Consider the following 24,675-nt stretch of genomic DNA (forward strand, 5'->3'; position numbering starts at 1 on the left):
GTAAAAACTAGTAGGCAAGGGAGAAAGAGAAAGACACAGAGAGAGAAAATTTAAGGAGTTCTCACACATTTATGGAGGCTGGCAAGTCTGGAATCTGCAAGATAAGCTAGCAGGATGGAAACCCAGGGAAGAACTGATATTGCCATTCAGTACCAAGCCCTCTAAGGGCAGAATTCTCTCAGGCTCTGAAAAAGTCAGACTTTTGTTTTATTCAGGCCTTCGACTGATTGGATGAGGCCAAGTCATACAATGGAAGGTAATTGGCCTTATACAAAGTTCACCTATTTAAATGTTAATCTTATCCAAAAACACTCTCACAGAAACATCCAGAGGAACCTCTGACCACATACCTGGGTCCTATGGCCCAGCCAAACTGACACATAAAATTACCCATCACAAGCACCAAAGCCAGAATGTGGGCTAGCAGAAGAGAACAGAACTCCGAGGAGCTGTAAACACGGACGATTTTGTTCCTGGTCTTTTTTAATGAGCTCCACTGGGTGCTTAGGAAAAAGAGTGGAGGCAAATTGAGAGGCTAAAGGGAGCCTTCCTTGATAGGCAGGTCTATAGGAATAAAGAGATGGTCCTGGGGAGAGAAGCCTGAAGCCTCAAGAAGGGGCCCTTCTCTAGGAAACAAAGTCTTGAATCTCCTTTACCATAAAAGGAAGTCCTGACAGCCTAGAGCAAAGGTGAAAACTCACTATGGCTGAAAAAGTAAAAGAAAATTCTACTCCTGACAGGGGGGCAACACATATACCAGGTCCAGAATCCCATACCAATAGAATCCCATACCAATCCAATATGTACTTATGAGGAAAGACAGAAAAACTGCTCCAAAAACAAAACCTGCAAGGTATTCAAGGGAGAATTTGGCTGGCACAGTGACAAGGAGCAGGATCATAGAAGAAGCTCCATCCATCCCTGAGAGCCAGGGACACAGGGCCTACTTAGGAAGAAGGCTGGATCAAGACAGGCTAGGAAACACCCAAGCATGCAACGTTTCTGGAGGAGAGGGAAAAATGTGGAGAGAGACTCACATCGTGGCACAGGAAAGAATGAAACCTGATGATATGAGAAAATATCAAGAAAAACTCTCCAGCAAACCAGATGCAACTTACACACAAGGAAAACAATAGAGCAATTTGAACCTGGTCTTGCATCAAGAGTAAATGTAGCAACAAAAACTTCCAAACTCAGCTCACCTCCTGACAACATAAACTCAATACCTTATATTAAGGACACAGAAGACACCTACCCATTTCCAGATCTAAATACCATTTCACTCTGTCTATTCTTACTCCACATTACATCCATAGTCTAATAAAAAATTAGAAGATATGAAATTCACTGTCAAGAGATAAAGAAATCAATAGAACTGGGCTCAGAGATTACTCAAATGTTCAATTCTACAGTACAGGATGGCAGAGGGAAAGAAAAAGGAAAGTGTAAGAAGCAATTTTAATAACTGAAAGCCAAGCTCAAGCCTTCAGATTTTAAGGGCGTTTGGCATGCACAGCATAATGAATTTGAAAAAATCCAAGCCTAGATTCATCCTAATAAAACTCAGAATGCCAAGTACGAACTAAAGTGTATAAAATCACCCAAAAAGAAAAATAAAGTTACCTTTCAAAAATTAAAAATAAAATTTGCATTTTCATTTTCCATCAGCATTATTGGAAACTAGAACATGTAGTAATGTCTTAAAAACTCTGAAAGGAGATTTTGAATTGAGAACTCTAAATTCAAAATATTAGATTTGATTCTGAAAGCAAATGATATACATTTGCAGCTCTTAAAGTATAGAAATGACTTGAAGGAATATCAGAGAAAAAGATTTTAAAACATGAAATCTAATAGAACAGAAATGAGAGATCCAAGAAACAATGAAATGAACTCAGGGGAGAATTGACAAGATGCTGTACAATGACAACATGATTTTTCTGGCACATTTAGAGAATGGTCCACTTCAAACACACCAAATAATAAGTATGATTTAAATACTGCATGTTCTAAATTATGAACATTATTGTGAGAGTTCTAAATTGCTCATTTATCATATCACAGGTCAGCTGATCAACTCAAAATCAGGAAGTCAAGTTTCAAGAATTATAATTAGAATCACAAGTAGAAGGCGTAACAAATCAAACTAAAAATTTGAAATCCTTAACAGTTATTACATCTAAGAAGTAAAAGAATAGGATGAAGTGGAGGTAAATTTTTACTTTTCATATCCCATTTTTGGTAGAGCTTATGTTTAACTATGTAAATGTTATTTTCATAGCTATTATAAAGATAAAAGAGTGGGAACCCCAATGGTTGCAAAGTATTCATAGTTCCAAAACTATTTTTAACCTCCATTAACTATTTGACTTGTTAACTTAAATTTGGTCTACTAAGCCAGATAATTGTTCCATTCAAATCAAATTTATCCAAAATAAATACTACTAAAATGAAGCATAAATAATGATTTACAACTATAAAGTTCTATTTGTTTTCTTAAATATATTTTTTAGTATTTAAAGGTTTTTTTTTAAAGTATTTAACACAATAAAATTCCATTTTGTTTCAACGCAAGTCTCTGACAGTTTCTTAGGTTTAAATGGAATAGAATTAGACTTGTAAATGTTTGCCTTTGGGAACAAAAAACAATTGTTGAAAAATAACTATTCATTATTTATATCACAACATAATAATGTTCCAAGTAATAGACCATTATTTCTATATATTCATAAATTGAAAGTAGTAGCTATCACCCTTGAATCCATGTTTAAACCAGAATAGTTCTAAAATGAGATTAATCCCAGTGCTCTGCTCTAAACCGTAAAAGGAGCTTGCCTTTTCCTTGTCTTTATTATTGAAATAAACCCACACCATTCATAATTTCCTGGAGTTAAAAGTACAACTACTTTGTATTAGTCAGCTGTGTTATGGTGATAAATAACTCATAAATCTCAATAAGTTCCGAATTCTATACTCATAGAATCCTATATCAATGCAAAACCTACTTATGGGGAAATGTACTCCAGATTGTTGTTACAACAAAGATCTATTCCTCACTGCTGTTTTCTGTTGGCAGCTGTGGTCTCTGCTTCTCACACTTTTATTCAAGGACCCAGGCTGAAGGTGAAATATCTATCTGGGACATAATTCTCAGAGAAGGGACAAAAATAGCCAGAGAATTGGTGGAAACAGACAAAACAGCTGTTGAAGATCTGTGCTTGGATGTTATTTATCTAACTTCTGATCACACTCCCTTGGCCAAAGCCCAACGTCCATGTGGCAGGAATCTCAATTTCAACAGTGTACACAGCAATTTGCATATAAATGGAGAGGAATTGGAGCACCTGGGTGGCACAGTCCATTGGGTGCCCAACTGTTGGTTTCAACTCAGGTCATTATCTCAAGAGTCATGAGATCAAGCCCCATGCCAGACTCCATGCTTAGTGCATAGTCTACCAGAGATGCTCTCTCCCTCTACCTGCCCCTGCTGCCCACACTCAAGTGCATTCTCTCTCTCTCTCTCTCTAATAAATACATCTTAAAAAAAAAAAAAAGAAATGGATAGGAATTATAATCATTTTTTACAACAGTTAAGTAAATGTTGGGGAGCACTAATATTCTATGATCCTTTTCTTTTCCTTTAACTTCACACTCACCTGGGAGATGGTCTGAGGTCATATGCCAGATGATGAAGTATTCCACAGAGGAACTGGAAAGCTAGATGTATTGAATTCCTGTAGAAAGTATGGCTGAGTAAATTGAATAATGAAACATTTTTAATCTTAACTTGACAAAAATCCTGCATTTTTGTTAAAGTGATGCCATTTCAATACATATTTTAATTCTATGATGAAATAATAGATTTATGATGATTTCTGTATGGCATTTTTAAAAGGACAATAAAAAGCAAGAAATATGAGACATGTTTCAATTAATCATGGATTAAACTGAGAGCAAAATTTGATATCAGATGAGTTCTGAATATCGATTTTTCAGTTGAGGAGAAAGAGCTATTTAATTCCCATCAGATCTATGCAAAATAGACAGCTCAGAAAAGAATTTTGTATGAAACATTAGAATTTGTCAGACTATGTGATTTTTTTTCCATTTGTATGCAAAGTATATGTGAGCCAGGCTGCCGAATCTGCAGCTTTGTCAATATCATTCTCCCACATTTATTAGTAAGTTTGCCTGTATCTCTTTTCCAAAAGCTATCATCTTCAATCAACAGAATGTCTGGTGTTAAAATTCTGGCAGTACTGAACAACATGTATACAAAGGGTAAATGTTTTCACCTGGATAGAGGATATAAAACAGGAATAAAAAATTGTTACTCAATGATTTTTATTATAAAATTCAAAGCTTAAAATGTTGTTGTTACACTCACATAGAAAAGTACCAAGAAAGTAGATTGCTCTAAGTAAGAAGTAAAAATTCTAGAAATAAAACTGTACCATACATGTAGTCACTCCTATTTTTTTTTTATTACTTTAAATTCACACACAAAGCTGTACAGTGAGGACGATGTGCTTTTCTTCTTGAATTTTAAGGCAAAACACTCAATGGATCTGAGCTTTCCAATGTAAAACCTTATGACACAGACACCTCATGAATATTACAATGGACAAAATAAGCCTGATGTAGAAATATAAAGGGAAAGTCCGTAGGGTGGGGATAGGGACAAACCAAAGTTTTTGAGGAACTATAACATAGGGCAGTAAATTTTTTCCAACTCTATTTCAGTTAGTAAAAATTCATTTCATATATACAGAGAACATTCCAAATTTTTCTGGAATGAAGAGTGGTATATTACAAAGAGTACTACTACATGTGAATCTCAGCTATGTAGCCCTGGGAAAGTCAATTAAACTGTCTGAGCTTCATGTATTAAGTGGGGAAAGTAAGACGTACGTGGAAATACTGTATGAATTAGAAAGGATGCTTGGCATAGTTTTTGGCACAAAAGTGGAATTCAATTTTTGCAAGTTTTCATTGTTGTTATGGTTGTTTTTAATATTTATTCATATGAAAAAATATTAAATGTTCAAGAAGCTACTCTGGTGCTTATTTTTTAAAATATTTTATTTATTAATTAATGAAAGACACAGAGAGAGAGAGAGAGAGAGAGAGAGAGAGGCACAGACACAGGCAAAGGGAGAAGAAGCAGGCTCCATGCAGGGGGCCCGACATGGGACTCGGGACTCAATCCCGGGACTCCAGGATCACGCCCGGGGCCGTAGGCAGGCACTAAACCACTGAGTCACCCAGGGATCCCTCTGGTGCTTATTTTAAACAGAGTCCATTCAAAACATTTTGGGTGTATGCTCTAGCAAGGCAGTGTGAGATACAAAAAAAGGCTAGGAGAGATACAAAAAAAGAAAAGAAAAAGAAAAGGCAGAGGAGCTTGTTTCTACTCCATTATAAATGTGGGATTAAAAATCAATGAGAGGATTTAGCTAGAAACAAAAGAGACAAGAGTTATTTGGTCATCACTTTTGTGATTGAATAAAAAGGAAAGTTCTATGCTTTCTGGATGTTTCAGCAGGCATGTGAGAAGCAGCAACCTTTCTCAGTGCCTTTTTTTTTTTTTTTTTTTTTTTGGACAATACAAGATGTGGTACCACGAGAAACAGATACTTGGTTTTTGTCCCTAGTTCCTGACATGGAGCTTTTAAAGCCTACAGTTTCCCAAGTGACATAGTACCTTTTGATCTAATGAGGTGACCCTTGGTGGGCTCCTAGATAGCTTCCTGGCGGGGGCTGGTCACCAGAAAGACCAAAGCATAGTTAGAGGGATAAAGTCCTGCCTCCCAATCTGTCTCTGGAGAAGAGAGAGAGTAGAGGTTTAGTTAGCACCAGTGGCCGATGATTTAATTCATCAAGCCTATGTAATGTAACCTCTATAATAACCACTAAATGGCCAGGCTGTAGGGCTTCTGCACTGGTGAACATATGGAGGTGCTGGCAGGGTGCCATACAACCCATCCCATATATCCTCCCCTGCACATCTCTTCTGCCTGTTTTTGAGTTGTATCCTTTAAAATAAATCAGTAATAGCTTTACAATTTTTTATAATATCCACAATTTTAGATAAAGTGTTTTCAGGAGAACTATTCATTTTTGTAGCACGTTATCAAACTTGAAGCAGGGTCACAAGAACTCCTGATCCATAACCAGGTAGTCAGCAGTAGAGAGGAAATCTGGGACTTGCCATTTGTGTCTGATGCATAAGCAGTCTTGTGGGACTGAGTTCTTATTCTGTAGGGTCTGCATTAACTGCAGATAGTTAATATCAGAATTATGTTGTAGGACACCCAGTTCATGTCCAGACAATTAAGAGAATTGGTTGGTATGGGAAAAAACCTCCACATATTTGGTATCAGAAGTTTTAAAGGGAAAGGAAGTGGAAATGGTGTGTAAAAAAATAAAACAAAGTAGTTTAGCAGATATTCTGGCTGACCCCTATTCTTTTAAAAGAAGTGAAATTAAAAAAAAAATTTTTTTAAATAAAATAAATAAAAAAATAAAAAAGTGAAATTACTAGGTAGATGGAATTTGAAAGCAATTTGATAAACAGTAGGATACAAAATGATGTGTTTTGTTATTCTTGTTATTGACTTGCCTAATCATGGAATTTTAATGGTGCTTTGAATTCCCAAGGGGATTAGGAGTAGGATGAGATGCCATTTATGTGCTATCCTAGATGTTATTAATAATAGGATAAATTAAAACTGGAACAAGTATAATGAATAACAGCTAATGGTTAGTCCAAAGAAGAATTAGAATCTTAACTAGGGTTTTATATATATTTCAAGCTTCCCTTTCGGGATATCTTTTCTGATATGTTTGTATACAGCAATCCATTGTTAAACACCACACTGGCTTGTATTTTATTCTGAAATTTTAATGAGTAACAATTCAAGTCAGTACCACTGACTGCCACGGATTATCAGATTTTCCAATCAGCCCAACAACACCAACTTTAAAATAAAATGTGTGAGTGTCACAAAGGTATATAAGGAATAGTAATAAGACTAGAATTGTCGGGATGCCTAGGTGGCTCAGGGGTTGAGCCTCTGCCTTTGGCTCAGGGCATGATCCCGGGGTCCTGGGATCCATCCAGTCCTGCATCAGGCTCCCTGCAGGGAGGCTGCTTCTGCCTCTGCCTATGTTTCTGTATCTCTCTGTCTCTCATGAATAAATAAATAAAATCTAAAAAAAAAAAAAATAGAATTGTCTAAAAAAAGAAACAGTTGCCTAATAATGACTTTAAAAGTTTGATTTGAAATCAGTGATAGAAAAATAACAGATTTAAATTATATATAGAATTATTGAGTCTAAAGATAAAAATCTTGCAAGGTAGTTTTTTACAATTATGCAGGAGATATTACACATGCTTTGAAGAAGGTAGAGATTGAACTACTTCCAATATTTCTTGATCTATGGAACCATGTTATATTTATCTAATTAACACACAAAACGTGCCAACAGATTAAAATCCCAGTTACAGTCCCAATAACTAGGCTGTCATACATTCTATTAAGCATATAAACAGTGAATTCTGACCCAAAGATAAATAAAAGATTATAGATTCACTTTCTAAGGAGTTTTCAAACTAATGAAGAAAAACAGATATTAAAGAAATAGACCTAATACTAATGTTCATTCTCCAAAATGTTAAGCCAATATCTATTTTATTAACTTGATGTAATTAACACTAAGAACATTCATACATTAATTTATTTTTTTTTCTCCCCCCCCCATACATTAATTTAAAGAACCAAACTATAAATAATATAAAACCTGTTTGTCTGAGTGCCTTGGAAAAATATTCTTTTTGCAATTTACCTATTTTGTACCAAAAAATACTTAGCCACCATTTCTAATACCTAGGCAAAATGATTCTTTACATGGAGTGAAAAGACCCCTAGGAAATGTGGCATGTAAAGAGAATCATGTTTTAAATGCTTAATTCTTATTTTAAAAGCCTTTATTACCTAAAACAGAGAAATAGTTTATTTTACTAAATTAACACAAGGCCACAAATTCATCAGTGGAGATTGTTCATGCAATCCTCTCACTCAGTGTACGTTATGATCTTCTATTAATTCCTATTCTTTCCTATTTTCCTCTCCTCTTTCTGATTTTAAGTGTTCATCTGCAGACACCTACTATTTCTAGTAAAAATTCTGTGGTTCACTTTTATACAAATAATTTCCCCTTCAAAGGACAATGATGGAGATGAAAATAAGAATAGAAAAAAAATGAGTATGGGGATCCCTGGGTGGCGCAGCGGTTTAGTGCCTACCTTTGGCCCAGGGCGCGATCCTGGAGACCCGGGATCGAATCCCATGTCAGGCTCCCGATGCATGGAGCCTGCTTCTCCCTCTGCCTGTGTCTCTGCCTCTCTCTCTCACTGTATGCCTATCATAAATAAAGAAAAAAGAAAAAAAAAAGAAAAAAAATGAGTATGTAACTAACAGTGTCATAGTCACATAACACTACCTGCAAATATCATCAAGATCATGGTTCTTAAGATGAAAATTAAAAAGGAAAATTATTCCAAACATAAAAACAAAACCTAACAAAGAAAAATTTATTTAATTTATAAATAAAATTAATTACTATCTTTGAAGAAGTAATTAAGAACAAAAATCTCCTGTATAATGAAAATCAAAGTTGCATATGGAAACCAACTATTCTAGAAGATTATATAGAAGAAAAATAATTATGCTAAGAATTAATGAGCACCTATCAAGTATTAAGTCAGCAGCAAGAATACTAATTTTGACTATGACAATGATGTAGCTTGCTATTTTTTTGTCTTAATCAAGAAGAGAAGAAAATTAATTTGCTCATTGAGAGCACTGCATGATGAAGTAGTTTCCTCTAGAAATTTATTTCCATTTCACTGCTCCTACATTCAAGAGAAGACACAAAATATATTTGGTGACCAAGTTCTTAGTGTACTTTGAAAGATTCCTTAGAAATCTCTTTAACTTTCCACAGACTCAGAACAGAAGTGATTAAATCTTCTCATCTGTATTACAGAAAAATTTGAGACTATATACTTTATACCCCATAGAGGTAGCAATAATTGCAACAGAGAAGTGGGAAAAAATATTAGGAATGATGAAAAAAGTAACTCCTAATTTGAGTTCTCACTAATCATTGTCAGGAAGGCAGTGCTGATTAAAAGTGTTTAGAGTGCCATCAGAACCTGTCAGGCCAGAGGGCACTGATTTTCAATTCACAGCGGTATCATGTGAGCGTTTCATTTGAAAAGTGCATGACCCAGTCTTAAAGGAATACTTTATTTTGCCTTACACTCAACTCAGCTTTTTTTATTTTTTCAATCAAAAAAATCCTATGATTTCAAGACATCTTTCTCAAGAAAATATCTTATCCTTTTAGTGTGACAATAAAGAAACAAACAGTCTAGGAACATTCTAGTTGGAGTATATTGAAATTGGAAATGGTAGTTAAGTTTAAAATATGTAATTAACCATAGGTTCAATCCACATGCTGCAAAAAATGATAATGCACTAAAGAAGTGCTATTCAAATCACAAATATGAAAAATGATTAAGTGTAGCTCTCAATGAGGCTTCTGGTATTATTTAACCAAGAGCATTATCAACAATGGTTTAAGGCTGATGGAAAGACTCTAAGAAATCAAATTTGCCCTTAGTAAACCAATGAATAAACCACTGTGTAGATGATACAGTGAGATATGAACAGGTAACATTAATTTAGGAATCAGCACTTAGTGATGACTGATATTTTGCATTTTTAAAATTCCAAACAGATCCCAAAGTACCAATCCCAAACATAACACCTTTAATTAAAAGTTGTAAATTCAACAGAAATATTTACCACTGGAGCTGTAATGTTAACCCTCATTCAATTTTTAGTGGATCATAAGGCTGAAAATTCACTATCCTATACCTTACTTTCTTCCTCTGTGAAATGGGTAAAAGAATACACAAATAAGGCTGCGATGTGGATCAAGTGGGCTAATATATGCAGAGATAGTTACCTTGGTACCAAGCAAAAACTCAAATAATAGTACATATCATTACCTCAATAAAAGAAAAAACCTGCCAATTATTGTACACTGGCTAAACTTGATTACTTTTTCATACATTTCCACTAATCCTCTAGCATCCCTAAAAAATTCATTATCTCTGCTTTATAGAAAATAGGCACAGACAGATCCAATAGCTTAGAGAATTAGTAAGCAAAGAAATTCAGATTAAAATGATTGTTTGACCACAAAGTCCACCTAGTTTCAACTACACCAGTGGTTCTCAAAGTTCAGTGTACATAAGAGTCTCCCGGAAATCTTGTCAAAAATAGTTGCTGGATCTGGGCACCTGCATGGCTCAGTGGTTAAGTGTCTGCCTTTGGCTCATGGCATGATCCTGGGGTCCTAGGATCTAGTCCCTCATCGGGCTCCCCACAAGTAACCTGCTTCTCCCTCTGCCTATGTCTCTGCCTCTTTCTGTGTCTCTCATGAATAAATGAATAAAATCTTAAAAAAAAAAAAAAAAAGTTTCTGGATCCAATCACCAGAAGTTCTAATTGAGAAGACTGAGGTGATAGCCATGAATTTGCATTTGTAACTAGCTTACAGGTGATGCTGAAATCCCTGGTTCAAGGACCACATTTTGACTGAACAATACCATACAATCTCTCAGAAAATGCAGGGTAAATTGACGGTAATTGCACCCCTCTTAGAGGGCCCTTTTTAAAAACCGATAGATGGATATGTAAAAAGGCTAGATAATGCATCTGTATTCAATTATATCCTTTAAGAAACCCAGGCTAAAGATTGGTGTTAGTATTGTATCTGGGCAAAATGCTTTCCTTTTAATAGATGGAATTCTGAATCCCCTCCCTTCCAAAAACAAAACAAAACACCTTACAAAACAACCTTGGTTTCCTAGATTTCTTAGAAATAGAATTTTCAGAGAAATTGCCGAACAGGCAAATTTTATGAATTATGTATCTGAAATTAAAGAATTGACAAAGTACACAAATGAGGACAATATTCATGTAGAATTATTGTCTGTACTGCTATAGATATAGAGCACACTCAATAACTGTAATGATTTCAAATGGGTCTTGGTAAGGATTTGCACTAATTATTGATTCGTTCCTATGCAGGCACTGTTATATGGATGAAGGTTTTAATTAGCCTGGTTTTAAATACTCGGAGGAAATGACTCAACAAACCTGCTGAGTAAAAGATACTGCCTTTTTAAAAATATACATATCTCAATGTATCTTTGATCAAAGAACCATAGGAAGGACCAATGAAGAGAAAGTATACAATTCATTAATTAAAGGACAATTCTTCCTGTGAAATCTGAGACAGATCCTCATGTATTCACTCCTGTCCACCTGAACTCTTTTTGTGATGGGAAATTCATCAGGCTGTGTGTTTCATTTTTCTACACTCCTCTTTATGAGAAAGTTTTCTCTTTTATCCTATGCATTCTTAACCTGAGGTCCATGCAAACTCTTTCTCCAATGGAGTTGACCTATGAGACTGAAATCCTGGCAAATATTTCATAATCATTGATAAGTACATTTTCCATCAACTCAGCAACACAAAACAGGTTCAGAACCATTGAGTTAAATCTGTCCTCGATGTAAAAAATGATTTTTTTACATGAATTCTGTCCTTGTTCAAAAACTCCTGCTTCCTTCTTGTGCCATTGGGAATTTTAAAGCATGAACATTTGATACCTCTTCAATAGATCAATATTCCCATTACTTTGAAAGCAGTAATCCTGTCCTCCCCCAATTGGCCAGTCTTCTCTTTCACATACTCAACATTTCCCATTGTTCTCTCATTCCAGTTTTATATGCTTTCCAGATACTTGTTTTTCTCTCCTCCAGGATTACTAAATATATATTTTGAGGCACATTAGTAACCACCACATTTTTATGTAATTGAATTTATGCCATTAATTTTTTTCTCAATGTAAATCATACCCAATGTAAACAAAAAAATGTAATTTATTGTCCCATCAGTATTTATAATAATAAATGAGGACAGCACTTTTAAAGGGTAAAAGTTTGCACATTCCCTAATGTTAGCACTGCTTTCCTTGGCCTAATGCTTAATTTCACACTGGAGGAAAAATACCTTTCAACAATTCCAAAAACATTTTACATTTTTCACTTGCTCTGTGCCAATGTACCTAAAAGCACTTCAAAATAAGTAATACAGCCACATAAAATAGGTGAGTATACATTAACTGATACAAATGGGAATCTTCATGCCTAATCTAATTAAGCATTCTATTGTTCTTGATGGCAAAAAAAAAAAAAAAGTAAAAACCTTTCCTTCTGACTTAAGAGGAACTTCCAGGCCACTTGCTGCAGCAATTTTTAAATCATCTTGTTTCTAAAATGCACATTGTGCTGTGAGGTTAAGTACAACACATACAAAGAAAAAGAAAATAGAAGAGTGCCCAGTGAGGATGTATATATTGTAAGAACAGACACAAATAAAGGAAAAAGGGGCTCTGAGAACAGAGAAGATAGAAAACACCCAAGTGAATTACAAATTGTTCTGTTTTCAATCAACAGTGATTATAACAAAGGGTCCTTTTGGGAACTATGCGTAAGGCATTCATTATTTCTAATATTATTTAAAGACACTAAAAGTTGATCTGACATTAAAAAAATAAGCAGAATAAAAACATATTTAGGTTAACAGCCAACCAAGATTACCCATGAATTTCTCAGCTTATTCATCTATTGCTCACTTGACTAAGGTTCAAAGAAACCTCCAAATATAAGTGAATTTTAATGAGGAAAATGAAGGAGCACAACAATAAATGTTTGATGATGGATTAAACTGAGCATTTTGCCCTGGTTTTGACATCTGAATAAGATCCATAATAATACTGATCATAATTTTACTAAATATCATAACACATTTACTGAGGACTCACACTGTGACATTGAACTTAATATAGTAAGTCAATTACCTCATTTACAACTCAAAGTCATTAGATAGATGAGGGGTTGCCACACTATATCCTAGGGGCCAAATCTGACCTACCATTTGTTTTTGTAAATAAAGTTTTATTGGAATGTAGTCATGCTCATTCATTTACGCAGCATCTGTGACTGCTTTCACCCTACAAAAAGGCAGAGTCAGGTAGTTGTAGCAGACCATGCATTTGCAAAGCCTAAAATACTTGCTTCAATAGCCTGCTGCAGGAAAAGTCTGCCAACTCCTGAAATAGATGCTATCAATTTTACTTTTATTTTCAGTTGAAAAAACAAAGGTACCCAGGCTATTGTGGTAGGCAATGTTCTATAATTATCCTTAAGTGAAAATAAAAATCTCAGGGGTTAAGTTACAAGCATATACTCAATGACTTTCTCAGTAAGAAAGAAGATGTGTAGTTCTTCCATCTATGGCTGCCACCCTGCAGCCAACAGTAAAGTCACACTGTGTGAATTTTAGAAAGCTTAAATTAATTGATGAAACTTGGATTCTGAAATGTATCGATCCAAACCGAGGAATAGGAAAAATAAAAGGGACAGAGTATATTTATTGCACCTATCAACTCCTCAGAGAGGCCCTCCCTGACAGCCTTCTCTGAAGAACTACTGCAATCAGTTCTCAGTCTCTTTCTATTGCATCACCCTGGTTATTTCATTAATAGCATTTTCCACAAATTTTAGCTGTCTAGTTTGTTAACTTGTGTATCTTCTTCCATTTAGATGTAAGTTTCATGAGAACAAGGGTTGTATCTGTCTTGTTCATCATTGTAACTCCAGTGCCTCGTACTATTAGTGCTCATGAATATTTGAAGAATGACAGGCAGAGGAAGAGGTAAGGGAAGGCAAAAAAAAAAAAAGGATAATAAATAGTATTTTCAATAGATAAAGAACTGGGAGAAAAGACTTTGGGGCATAGGAAAAGAATGAACATAGCCAAGAAAATGCTGGCTTTGCTCTTCTATTGTCTATTGCTACAAATTGAGTATATAATAGAATAAATAATAGAAAAGATAATAAAAAGAAAATAAGATATCCTCAAAGAAAGAATACAGAAAGAATAATTTTTGAAGACTATCATTCCTCTAAATATTGATCAACTTCTTTCTCCTAAATCAGTCATTTATGAACAAATTCTGGCATAAAACTAACTTACAATGAAGGGGAAAACAAGAAAGAAGGTTCTAAACATTTAATTCCTGAACATTGGGATTTTATGGGGCTGGCAGGAATAAATTTCCATTAAGAATAAACTAAAATTGAACTACTATGTAGGGTTTTGGTCTAAAACTGAGCAAGAGTGAAATGGTACTATGAGTCACAAAATTTCACGAAACTAGTAAAAACACTCTATCTAAAGAACAGTCCCTGAATCTCCAAAATTATGCCATCATGTTTTCAGAAATAATCTAGTGATCTTTGGACAGCGTCAAAAGTTGCAAGGACAACTTTTGCCTGGAAAAGTATTGAGATATCTTTTAAATGTTTTCAGATTACAGTCCATGTATGCTACCCATTGATGTTTTACTAATAAGACAAAACTAAGAATAGAATCCATCCATTCAACAAACAGATAATATTTCTCAGAAATACTACTCTGTAGCAGATGTCATATATTGTAAGGCATGCCTCCTTCTAGGGTGCTCTCACTCTCATGGGGAAGGCAGGTAAGCAAACATGCTATTTCTCTAATGTAACAGAGAAAGACCTTAATAAAAAAGCACATGAATGAAGACTGTGCAACCCACAACAAGCAAAGTCTATTCAATATGCTACAGCAAAGGCATCAGCCACCATCACTCATGTTTGGCAGAGACTCAAAGCTGGGCAGAAAAAATAGGTTTCTAGTGGGGAAAAAAGGGAGGGTTTCAGATATGCCATTACTGGAGGCACAGGGAAGTTGCCGAGGAGCTAACTAGAAATGGGGCATCCTATGTGATTGGTTAGAGGTTGCATATTTGGCTTTTTCCAATTGGTCCCAAGGTGGAAGTAGGGGCAAAAATAAGGAAATCTGTCAGTTACTGTTCATTATGTGCTGATTGCTACAAGAGTTATGGCTTGGCTTCCTGTACTCATTGCTGCTATATACTGACTCTGTGGGTCAGAGTTCTATTTTTATATATGATATGGCCACTATTATTTGCATATTCAGTCTCCCAAATGCATATTGATGGTGATGAAGAATTTAATTGATGAGTTAACTTCAGTTTACAAGCACTTTGCCCCACATTTTCCTTGTTCTCTTATAAAGTGAATGTAACTTACACTTTTAAAGCTTCATTTAAAAGAAGTCATTGGCTAATGAAAGCTTGTTTGACTTCTAAAAAGACAGAGTTATAATATAGAATGATCAGTGCTACTGCAAAGAGAATTGTAAATCAAAAGATGGGACAATTCAGAAGCTTGTAATAAAATTATTTTTTAAACTAAATGAATGAGACACCTCAATTCATAATGGTTGTATTAGTACATCAAATGATAACCTTTTAAATTAAAAAAGGTGTTTCTGGTTAACAAAGTAAGAGACTTCACTATCACCTAACTAGTTGTATTCCCATATATCCCCCTTGTTCCTATAATTCCTAAAATTTCCTAACAGGAAAACCTGTGTTTTAGATGCAGGATTCTACCATTTTTAAAATCTTCATTTATCTTAATTCTCAAAGAAATAATGGTTTATTAAAAATAATAATAAAAATAATTTTAAAATATCAGTACAAAACCCTAGTCAACCACCTATAAACTACTTAGTGTGACATGGAGGGGTGTGGGGGAAAAACAGTTACATGCACCACTCACCTTGTTACTTCCCTCAAGAATACTTAAAATAGCTGATATTTTGCATTTTTGCTATTGAAGATGTTGCTGAAGGCTCATTTGTAAGTCACAAAAATAATGTTCAAATGTAGTCCTAGTGTGCTTAATGCATGTATCTTCCTCACCACATATATTTTCTTTCCACTGCTCATGGTTTTAAAATGTAAGATGCAATTTAATATAAATTTAATGGGTCATATTCAATACAGTTTCCCAAATTTATATATGAATTGTGCCAGTTTTTGCTGTCTTGCCTCAAATAGACTCCAGGAAATGTGTGACTTGCCACACCTCAAGAACTTAAAGCAAATGTGGTCTCTGATGAAGTCTAATTTCTCAAGTTATTATAAATTCAGAAGAAAATGATTAGTTCTACTGTTGAACAAGTTTTAGAGGCATCTCAGCTTGTTAGCAAACTCTTTTTAATGTAGGCTGATAACAATTCTGAGTCTAGATCAAACTTCTTTAGTTAGTTTTCCCTTAGACAAGGTCTACCAAGTTCCACAATATATGCTATTTCATATTCAATGAACTGGGTTCCTCTTGGAAATAACTTTAGGATTGCTATAGCAAGGGGTATTAGCACTGACTATGTGATAACTATAAACCTTCATCTAACTCCAATTATCTCATTTTTTCATAGTTCTCCAAAACGAGGACTGTTAACTACAACTTCACACATACTCTTGAAAGAGTTCATAAACCTTCTGAAATTTTATAGAAGGGCATTTTTTTTCCTGGGAAGAGGACGCCCATCTGTCGATAGATTCAAAAAGGTATCAGTGACATCAAATTGGCTAAGATATTGGGATATATCTGTAGCACATGAAGCTTATCATATAAACAAAAACCGTTGGGGTATATATTCAATAACCAGCCTATAAAAAAAATAGCTTTAGTGGTTTTTGAAGAATGTCACTAAGCAGTTTTCTCATACATCTGGTGATAACATTTTTTCTCTTCTTTGTACATTTCTTTAAGATTTAAACACCCTGGTCATTTCAAATAATAATCTATGACTATGTTGAATGTTCAAGTTACCAAAATATTCTGTCTTTAATGTTAACATAATTATGCATTTATCTTATGTTTTGATTTTATTTTTCAATTTTAAGCAAGGTCATAGATTATTTTCATATATTTATTCTTTCATTCACTCATTCTTATCACTACTGCATAGGTATGGTTCTTTTTTCCCCAACAACAGCATGAATCCCTTCTAAGTAGAAAGGATTTATTAGGGGCACTAAGTGGCTTAAAGAATTTCTCTCTTAGCAAAAGTACCAAATTTGGATGCTAGACAGCAGGAAAATTGCACTTGGGACAGAACTTTATTACTGTTCTAGTGAAAACACCATTGTGGCTTCTGCTTACCACTTAATATGCTATGGATCAAATATCTGACAACTACAACAAACCTGAACCAGATACCAGCCATATGCTCTTCCAGATGTACTCTCAGCCTTTTCCACTTTGCTCTCTGCCCCAAAAGGTTGATCTCCCAGATTCTATTAACAAGCCGATGACACATACGAATGCTCCTTGGATGAGCCAGTGGGGATACTGGGAGAAGATTGGAGAGAAGAATAAGTGAGTTTACGCATTTATTCATTTAGGTCCCATGTTCTGGTAGGTTGTCTCAGGATTACTGTGTTCTCCTAGGCAACTTGCCCTACACAATTCTTTCTCCTTTTCTACACCAGTAGAATATCCACTTTTCATTCTCCTGGGATAGGATTAGAGGGCATCCCTACTGCTGCTAGACCAGGGTTCTTGCTGTATTCATTAATATCTCCAACATACTACACAGACCTTTACCAAGGGTGTCTTTATAAATAGATAGAGTGTCCTTTGTTTCCTGTTGGGACTCAACACTTACCAAAATAATATTTGCATTTTTGTTATTGAAGACCTGTTTTATAGCTACTCCAGAAAAATCAAAATTCTCCCCTACAGAATACTCTCTCCCTGCACTCAAGCTACACACTATATAACTTATTTCCACATTCCAAATCTCAGCTGTAAATCTCAGCTGACAAATCTCAGATAATATGAAGAACATTAGATTCAAGGAGTTTGAGAAATTAAATTTAAGTCTCCACAATTCAAGAAAGTACACCAGATATTGGTGGATATTGCATGAGCCAGCATACCATTATCTACTTTCAATACTGATATTTACACATAAAAACTTATGAAATGTTGACCTATGAAGTGAGTAGTAGTGTTTGCTACAACATATATATATATATATACTTCATCTGTGTCGTTTTATACAAATATTTAGATTCGTAATCAAAGAGAACAACTCAATAGTAACCCAGAACATGCAGGTATCATCAATAGTACAAATAGTTTAAAAGATCAGGTGAATATTTGTGTTGTAAATTATACTCAATATATTTTCATATATGCAATAAATACAACTGAAGTTTATTCTACCAAATACATCCTCAAAAACATAGATATGACACAAGTCCCATGTCCCCTGTGAATTTCATAGGTGCAGAAAATATTAGACAGTGAAAATTAGATTGTGGTCAAAAAGAACATGCCCAGGCTGTGGTAGATTTTTAAAATGACCACAATCCTTCATTTGAAGAGTAAGCATCTATTTCTCCAGCTCTTGAATATGGGTGAGCTTTGTGAATTGCTTTGGCTGAGAGGATATAAGCAAATTGTGGCACAAGCAAAGGTCTAAAAAGCCCTTCCACACTGGGACTTGCCCATTTGCCACTCCTGGAATCTCTTGCCACCATCATCATGTGAATAAGCCTTGGCAAGCCTGCTATATGACAAGAGACACATGATTTCATTATACCATCTGTTCAGTTAACAGCAAGCCAATCACCAGACAAGTTTGTGAGGCGATTCTGGATAAGCTAGCTCCCAACCAACCTGCCAACTAATAGCAGATAAATGAGCTAGCTAGCCCAAGTGAGATGAGCCAAGCTCCCCTGGATCAAAAGAGCCACCACTGAGCCCAGCCCAAACTGCAGACCTACAGAATTATAAGCTGAAAAAGAAAATAAATAGAATTTTTAAAAGGTTAGTTTTTCAAGCCACTAAGTTTTGGGTTTTTTTTTTTTATTTTAACACAAACAAGTTAATTGATATATAAAAAGATATCTAGAAGGAGAATGTTGCTGTTGACTAGCCTAAAATATATAGCATTTGACGTGAGACTGGGCAGGAAACAAGCCGCAGAAGCAGTGAGGAAACTTGCAAAGGCTGATCCATACTACATAGTAGAAGAACAAGTGGCAAAACTGTCACCTGTAGTTATAAGGGAGACACAGAATTTACCTGGTAAGTTTGTTCATGACAAGATGGTTTCCAACCACAATGTTTCAAGTATAAGTTGGCTTCTTTTAGGATAGGCCTAGGACAAGGTATGGGAAGAGAAAGAGATGCTAAAAATAAACTGTTTTCAGATAGAATTTTTTTTTTTTTTCAGACAGAACCTAAAAGGAAACTAAAGGGGTAGGACAAATTGGGCTACAAAACAAAATTGTTTCTCATTTCCAGTATCTCCAAATCTCCAACTAGCAAATTATTCTCTTTCTTTCTTTCTTTCTTTCTTTCTTTCTTTCTTTCTTTCTTTCTTCTTTCTTCTTTCTTTGTTTCAGGTGTATAATTTAGTGATTCATCACTTAGATACATCACCCCATTGCTCTTCCCTTCTCAATAGCCATCACCCATCCCCCCGGCCCATTCCCCCTCCAGCAACCCTCAATTTGTTCTTTATAGTTAAAAGTCGGCTTTCTGGTTTGCCTCTCTCTTTCTTTATCTCCCCCTGCCACTCCCACAACCATGTTCATTTTGTTTGTTTGTTTGTTTCTTAAATTCCACATAAGTGAAATCATATGGTATTTGTCTTTCTCTGATTTGTTTCACCTAGCAAAATACACTCTAGCTCCATCCACATCATTGTAAATGGCAAGAGTTCATTCTTTTTTCATGACTGAGTAATAATCCATTACATACATATATCTCACATCTTCTTTCTCCACTCATCAGTTGATGGACACTTGGGCTGTTTCCATAATTTGGCTATATAGATAATGCTCCTATAAACATCAGGGTGCATGTATCCCTTCAAATCAGTATTTCTGTATCCTTTGGGTATACCCACCTAGTAGTGCAATTGCTGGATCATAGGATAGTTCTATTTTTAATTCTTTGAGGAACTTCCAAATTATTCTCAGATAAAGTGAGGACTAAACTAAGAACAAAAATCAACTCAAGGATGTGTCTGTAAAACCCTTTATTAAAATCCTGAAAGATTCAAGGAGATACAAAACGGCCTCTCCAAAATACACATAAATGGGGCACCTGGGTGGTTCAGTGGTTAAGCATCTACCTTGGGCTCAGGTCATGATCCCAGAGTCCCCAGATCAAGCTCCACATCGGGCTCCCTGCTCAGCGGGGAGTCTGCTTCTCCCTCTGCCCCTCACCCTACTCATGTTCTCGCTCTCTTTTGCTCTTTCTCAAATAAATAAATAAATAAATATATTTTTTTAAAAAAATACACACAAGGTTTCTGAGAATATTAAGGCTGTGGTTACATAAAAGCTTAATCCCCAAAAAGCATTTATTAAGCCAAGAGAAAGAGGCAGTCTCAAAACAACTGATATTTTGGATTTTATTAAATAGAGTAGACTAATCTGGTATACGGAAATCCCACAGTTTATATGGAAGATATATCAATAGAAGAACTATTGGAGTAAAAGGAAGTAAGATTGTTAAAATTAAAAAAAAAATCTTCTGTATCTCAATTGTCTATGGAGAGGAAACAAGCTGAGAAAACTACTCAATTGCAATTGAAAGCAATTTTTGTGGGAAAAAAAAAAAAAAGAACATTCGGAGGATAGAGCCATAAGCCCAAAGGTTGGAGTCACGATCCATAGAACACAGTGACCAAGAAACTACTCCCAAGGAAAAGTTAAGAATTTTGTGCTGGGAAGCCACTTCTGTGGAGAACTTGGCCCTAACCAGGACACATTCCCTGGACCCTGAGGCAGAAGACCGACAGCATCTACCTTGAGGGATTCCAGAATTGCATGGATCAGTAGCTGTAATTTGCCTCCTCTTTTCCCCTCTTTTGAGTGGAAAAGTCAATTAGAATAATCCTATCCTTATCTCCACTTGTAGGTGAGATACAGCTAACATGTGTTTTGATTTACTGTTTTCTTTAGCTCATGGGAACAAGAGGAACACATTCAAGGAGTAACATTCAGAACTTATTTAAATCATGATATCCTAGACTTCCCGCCTAAAATTGGAATTAAATGACACTTCTTGTAGGACACCTGAGTCATTCAGTGGTTGAGCATCTACCTTTATTTATATGTAAATAAAATCTTTTTTTTTTTTAAATGACACTTCTGGGGAGTCGGGGGAGGAGATACAGGTATTCTAAAAATGAGAGGAAAGTGAATTAATTGGAATCAAAGGACAAACTATAATAGTTTATTAAAACACAATTATCCCTCTTTCATTTAAAGGCTTTCCACTTTCCCATCCCTTGAATCTCGGTTGGCCATGTAATTTGCCATGTAAATAAGACATTAACAAAAATGGTACAAGCGCTTACCTACTTGCTACTTGCTGTTTCTGGGCCTTCTGCCATTGTCGCCATGTGAATATGCCCAGATTAGCCTACTGGTTGATGAGAGACATGTGGCCTAATTGCATTTATACCCCATCTGAGAGTGAGACAACAATCAAACATGAACTTAATTCTGGAGAATCAGCCAGGCCCCAGGTGGCCTGCCAAGTAACAGCTGAAGAATTGGAAAGCCCAGCTGAGTTCAGCCAAGTCCAATCTTGAGAATGGCTTGGCACAAATTGCCAAACTAAACAAAAGTTTGTTTTTTAAGTCACTATATTTATTACACTGTCTTGTTACACAGCAAAGGCAAACCAATATACGAGACTAACCTACTTCCATATAAACATCTGGGTGTAATCTTGAAAGAACAACGTGGAAAATCCTCTATATCTCCTATTGAGAAATCCGGAAATCTAGGATTACTGAAGATTAGATTTTTTTATTTGTTTGTTACAGGGAAGAAATTTTCTTGGAAAAAGTTGAAGCTTACTTTTAAACTATGTCTATACTACCCCAGGAAGTACTGTCTTAAAAACCAAAGAAAATAAATTACATTGGGATAAAAAGAGGCTTCAAATAAGAGTTTGAAAGATGTTTGGTGGGGAGAGGGGTGATCATGCAGGGGACATGACCTCTGGTTGACCTGAGAGCTGGCCCTGGGGAATCAGAGGCTCCTCACTGCTCTCTTGTCCTTGAAATATACATTTTGCCCACCATTCCCACAGTGGGAGCCATTTCCAAGGACACAGCCTTGGAAGAGCAATATATATATATATTTTTTTTTTTTTTAAAGATTTATTTATTTATTTATTCATGATAGACAGAGAGAGAGAGAGGCAGAGACACAGGCAGAGGGAGAAGCAGGCTCCATGCTGGAAGCCCAATGCAGGACTAGTTCCCAGGACTCCAGGATCATGCCCGGGGCCAAAGGCAGGCGCTAAACCGTGGAGCCACCCAGGGATCCTTGGGTGAGTACACATCCCTGGGTGGGACACACCCTTGGAAGAGCAATATGTTATTAGAATATCTACATTGTATTCTTGACTTAACCCATCTGAGACCTCTGCATAAACTTTTTAGATTTTGATGGGCAGGTATAGCATATACTTGTCTTGGGGATCCCTGGGTGGCGCAGCGGTTTGGCGCCTGCCTTTGGCCCAGGGCGCGATCCTGGAGACCCGGGATCGAATCCCACATCGGGCTCCCAGTGCATGGAGCCTGCTTCTCCCTCTGCCTGTGTCTCTGCCTCTCTCTCTCTCTGTGACTATCATAAATAAATAAAAATAAAAATAAAAATAAAAATAAAAAAATAAAAAAGAATATACTTGTCTTGCAGCTGCCCAAGACAAGCCTGGTACATAGTTTTCCTTGCTTATTCAACCTCCCACAGACCGCTCTGGAGATATCTGCCTCCATGTCTGATCTCTCTTCATCCTGGTATACAGGGCCCAGACTAACAAAAGGTCAGGGTTAGTTTTTCATGGTAACCACTAATGGTAGGGTGACCTAGATCCTGTCATTGGGCAGTTCTGTTCCTCTGATGAATAAGTGAAATCAGGGGGCTGGATCAGGTGATATCTGAGTTTCCATCTAGCTTTAAAATATTTTGTTTTTCTGATTTCATTTCAGATTTTTTTTTTTTATGATAGTCACAGAGAGAAAGAGGCAGAGACACAGGCAGAGGGAGAAGCAGGCTCCATGCACCGGAAGCCCGATGTGGGATTCGATCCCTGGTCTCCAGGATCGCGCCCTGGGCCAAAGGCAGGCGCCAAACAGCTGCACCACCCAGGGATCCCTCATTTCAGATTTTAAGGCCAGTCTGCCCATTAAACTATTAACAACATCTTTCATAGCAATTGAATTCATAAACTATATTTTTTTTTATCTAGGTGTGTATGGAAGATTTCTAATTACAGTTCAAGATAGAAAATCACATCACTAGCTTGCTCTATCAGTCCATCTAGCTATCTAGAGAAATAGAGACTTGTATTTTCTCATATTGTGTAATTGGAAGTTGCACAATTAGTCTTTTGGAAAGTACTTTTTAAATACCAATTACATGTGAAGTATTGTACTTGACACCTTAGAGAACACAAGAGGTGTTGTATCTAGAAATTGCCCCCAAAGACCTTGGTACTAATTGGAAAAGAAAGATATTTACTTATTAAAAGCCCTACAAGTTAACATATAAAGTACAATGAGGACCAGCAACATCACATAGGTCAGAGCTTAGTGGTGAGGAGTATAGACTCTGGAGCTAGACTGCTGACATCTGATCCTCGCTACATCATGCACCTGCTGCACAGCTTGAACAGGTTGTTTTTGTTTTGTTGTTTTAACATCTCTGGGCCAATCTCTTATATACCTATGCACCAAATGGATGTTTCAAAGTACCTAGCTCATGGATTATTATAGAGAATTAATAACATACAAAGTGCCTACAACAGTTTAAATGTTAATATATGCAAAGTGCTAAGCACACAGGAAATGTTATATAAGAGGTAGGTATCTAAATGTAGATGGTAAATGGCTAGGAATCCTTAGCAACTCTACCTGAACTGCTCTGAGAAGACACAAAACACAGCCACCTCTAGAAAAGAAGTCAACCGGCTGCCTGACTTTAATTTCATACTCCATCTGTTTATCAGTTTTCGGAATTGGACAAAGTTTGTTAAAATTTTTGTTTCCTCGAATACTCAAATTCAGTGTGCTATGGTGATATTTTATGTTAGGGATGATTTCTAATGGCAAGAAATGTGAGGGGCATATTTTAATCAGAACCTTCACGTTAGAATCAATATAGCTACAGCAGGTGAATTAGCATGGAAATATACATGTGAACTCCATATCTATGCTTTGCACTAGTGCATCTCTCCTAGGACACTGGCACATCATATTCAACCAGTGAATATTCTTGAAATAAATTAATGAATATGTTGAATGTAATTTTAGATGTAAAATACTCAAGGCAATATCAAAAAAAATGCAAAGCTAAGTAGGTACTATTTTTCAGATGAGTTTCCTTTTTTTGGGACTACAGGTAAAAAAATAATAACTCATCTCAAATTAATGTAAGAAATTACATTCATGTAATAATAGATTTAGTTGGCCTGAATTTTTCTTTTTGAAGTAATTTGGATCCTAACAGTTCATAATGCCTCAAGAGCTACCTTAGAAATGATTTTCAGTGGGGGTGCCTGGGTGGCTCAGTTGGTT

At 35.8% G+C, this 24,675-nt stretch overlaps 1 protein-coding gene across 11 annotated transcripts in view; it reads right to left on the bottom strand.

Annotated features, from left to right (window-relative positions):
* The window catches only part of LOC140641224 (palmitoyltransferase ZDHHC2-like), a 464,956-nt gene that overhangs the window by 297,843 nt on the left and 142,438 nt on the right, over positions 1-24,675 (bottom strand). For 6 of the 11 annotated variants that reach the window (XR_012037750.1, XM_072840734.1, XM_072840733.1 and 3 more), the window contains exons 4-7: positions 19,152-19,227; positions 17,264-17,408; positions 8,309-8,424; positions 3,657-3,734 (exon numbers count right to left, since the gene is read on the bottom strand). Coding sequence is in view for 6 of the 11 variants with exons in the window: in XM_072840740.1 (XP_072696841.1) it covers positions 3,657-3,678 (22 nt within the window). In the remaining 5 variants the exon portion in view is untranslated. Of the gene's footprint in view, positions 1-3,656; positions 3,735-5,704; positions 6,263-8,308; positions 8,425-17,263; positions 17,409-19,151; positions 19,228-24,675 lie in introns of those variants that run through there. The other 5 variants (XM_072840737.1, XM_072840741.1, XM_072840736.1 and 2 more) reach the window with 2 other exon arrangements.

This window comes from Canis lupus, chromosome 10, assembly GCF_048164855.1.
Source record: "Canis lupus baileyi chromosome 10, mCanLup2.hap1, whole genome shotgun sequence".
Lineage (NCBI taxonomy): Eukaryota > Metazoa > Chordata > Mammalia > Carnivora > Canidae > Canis > Canis lupus.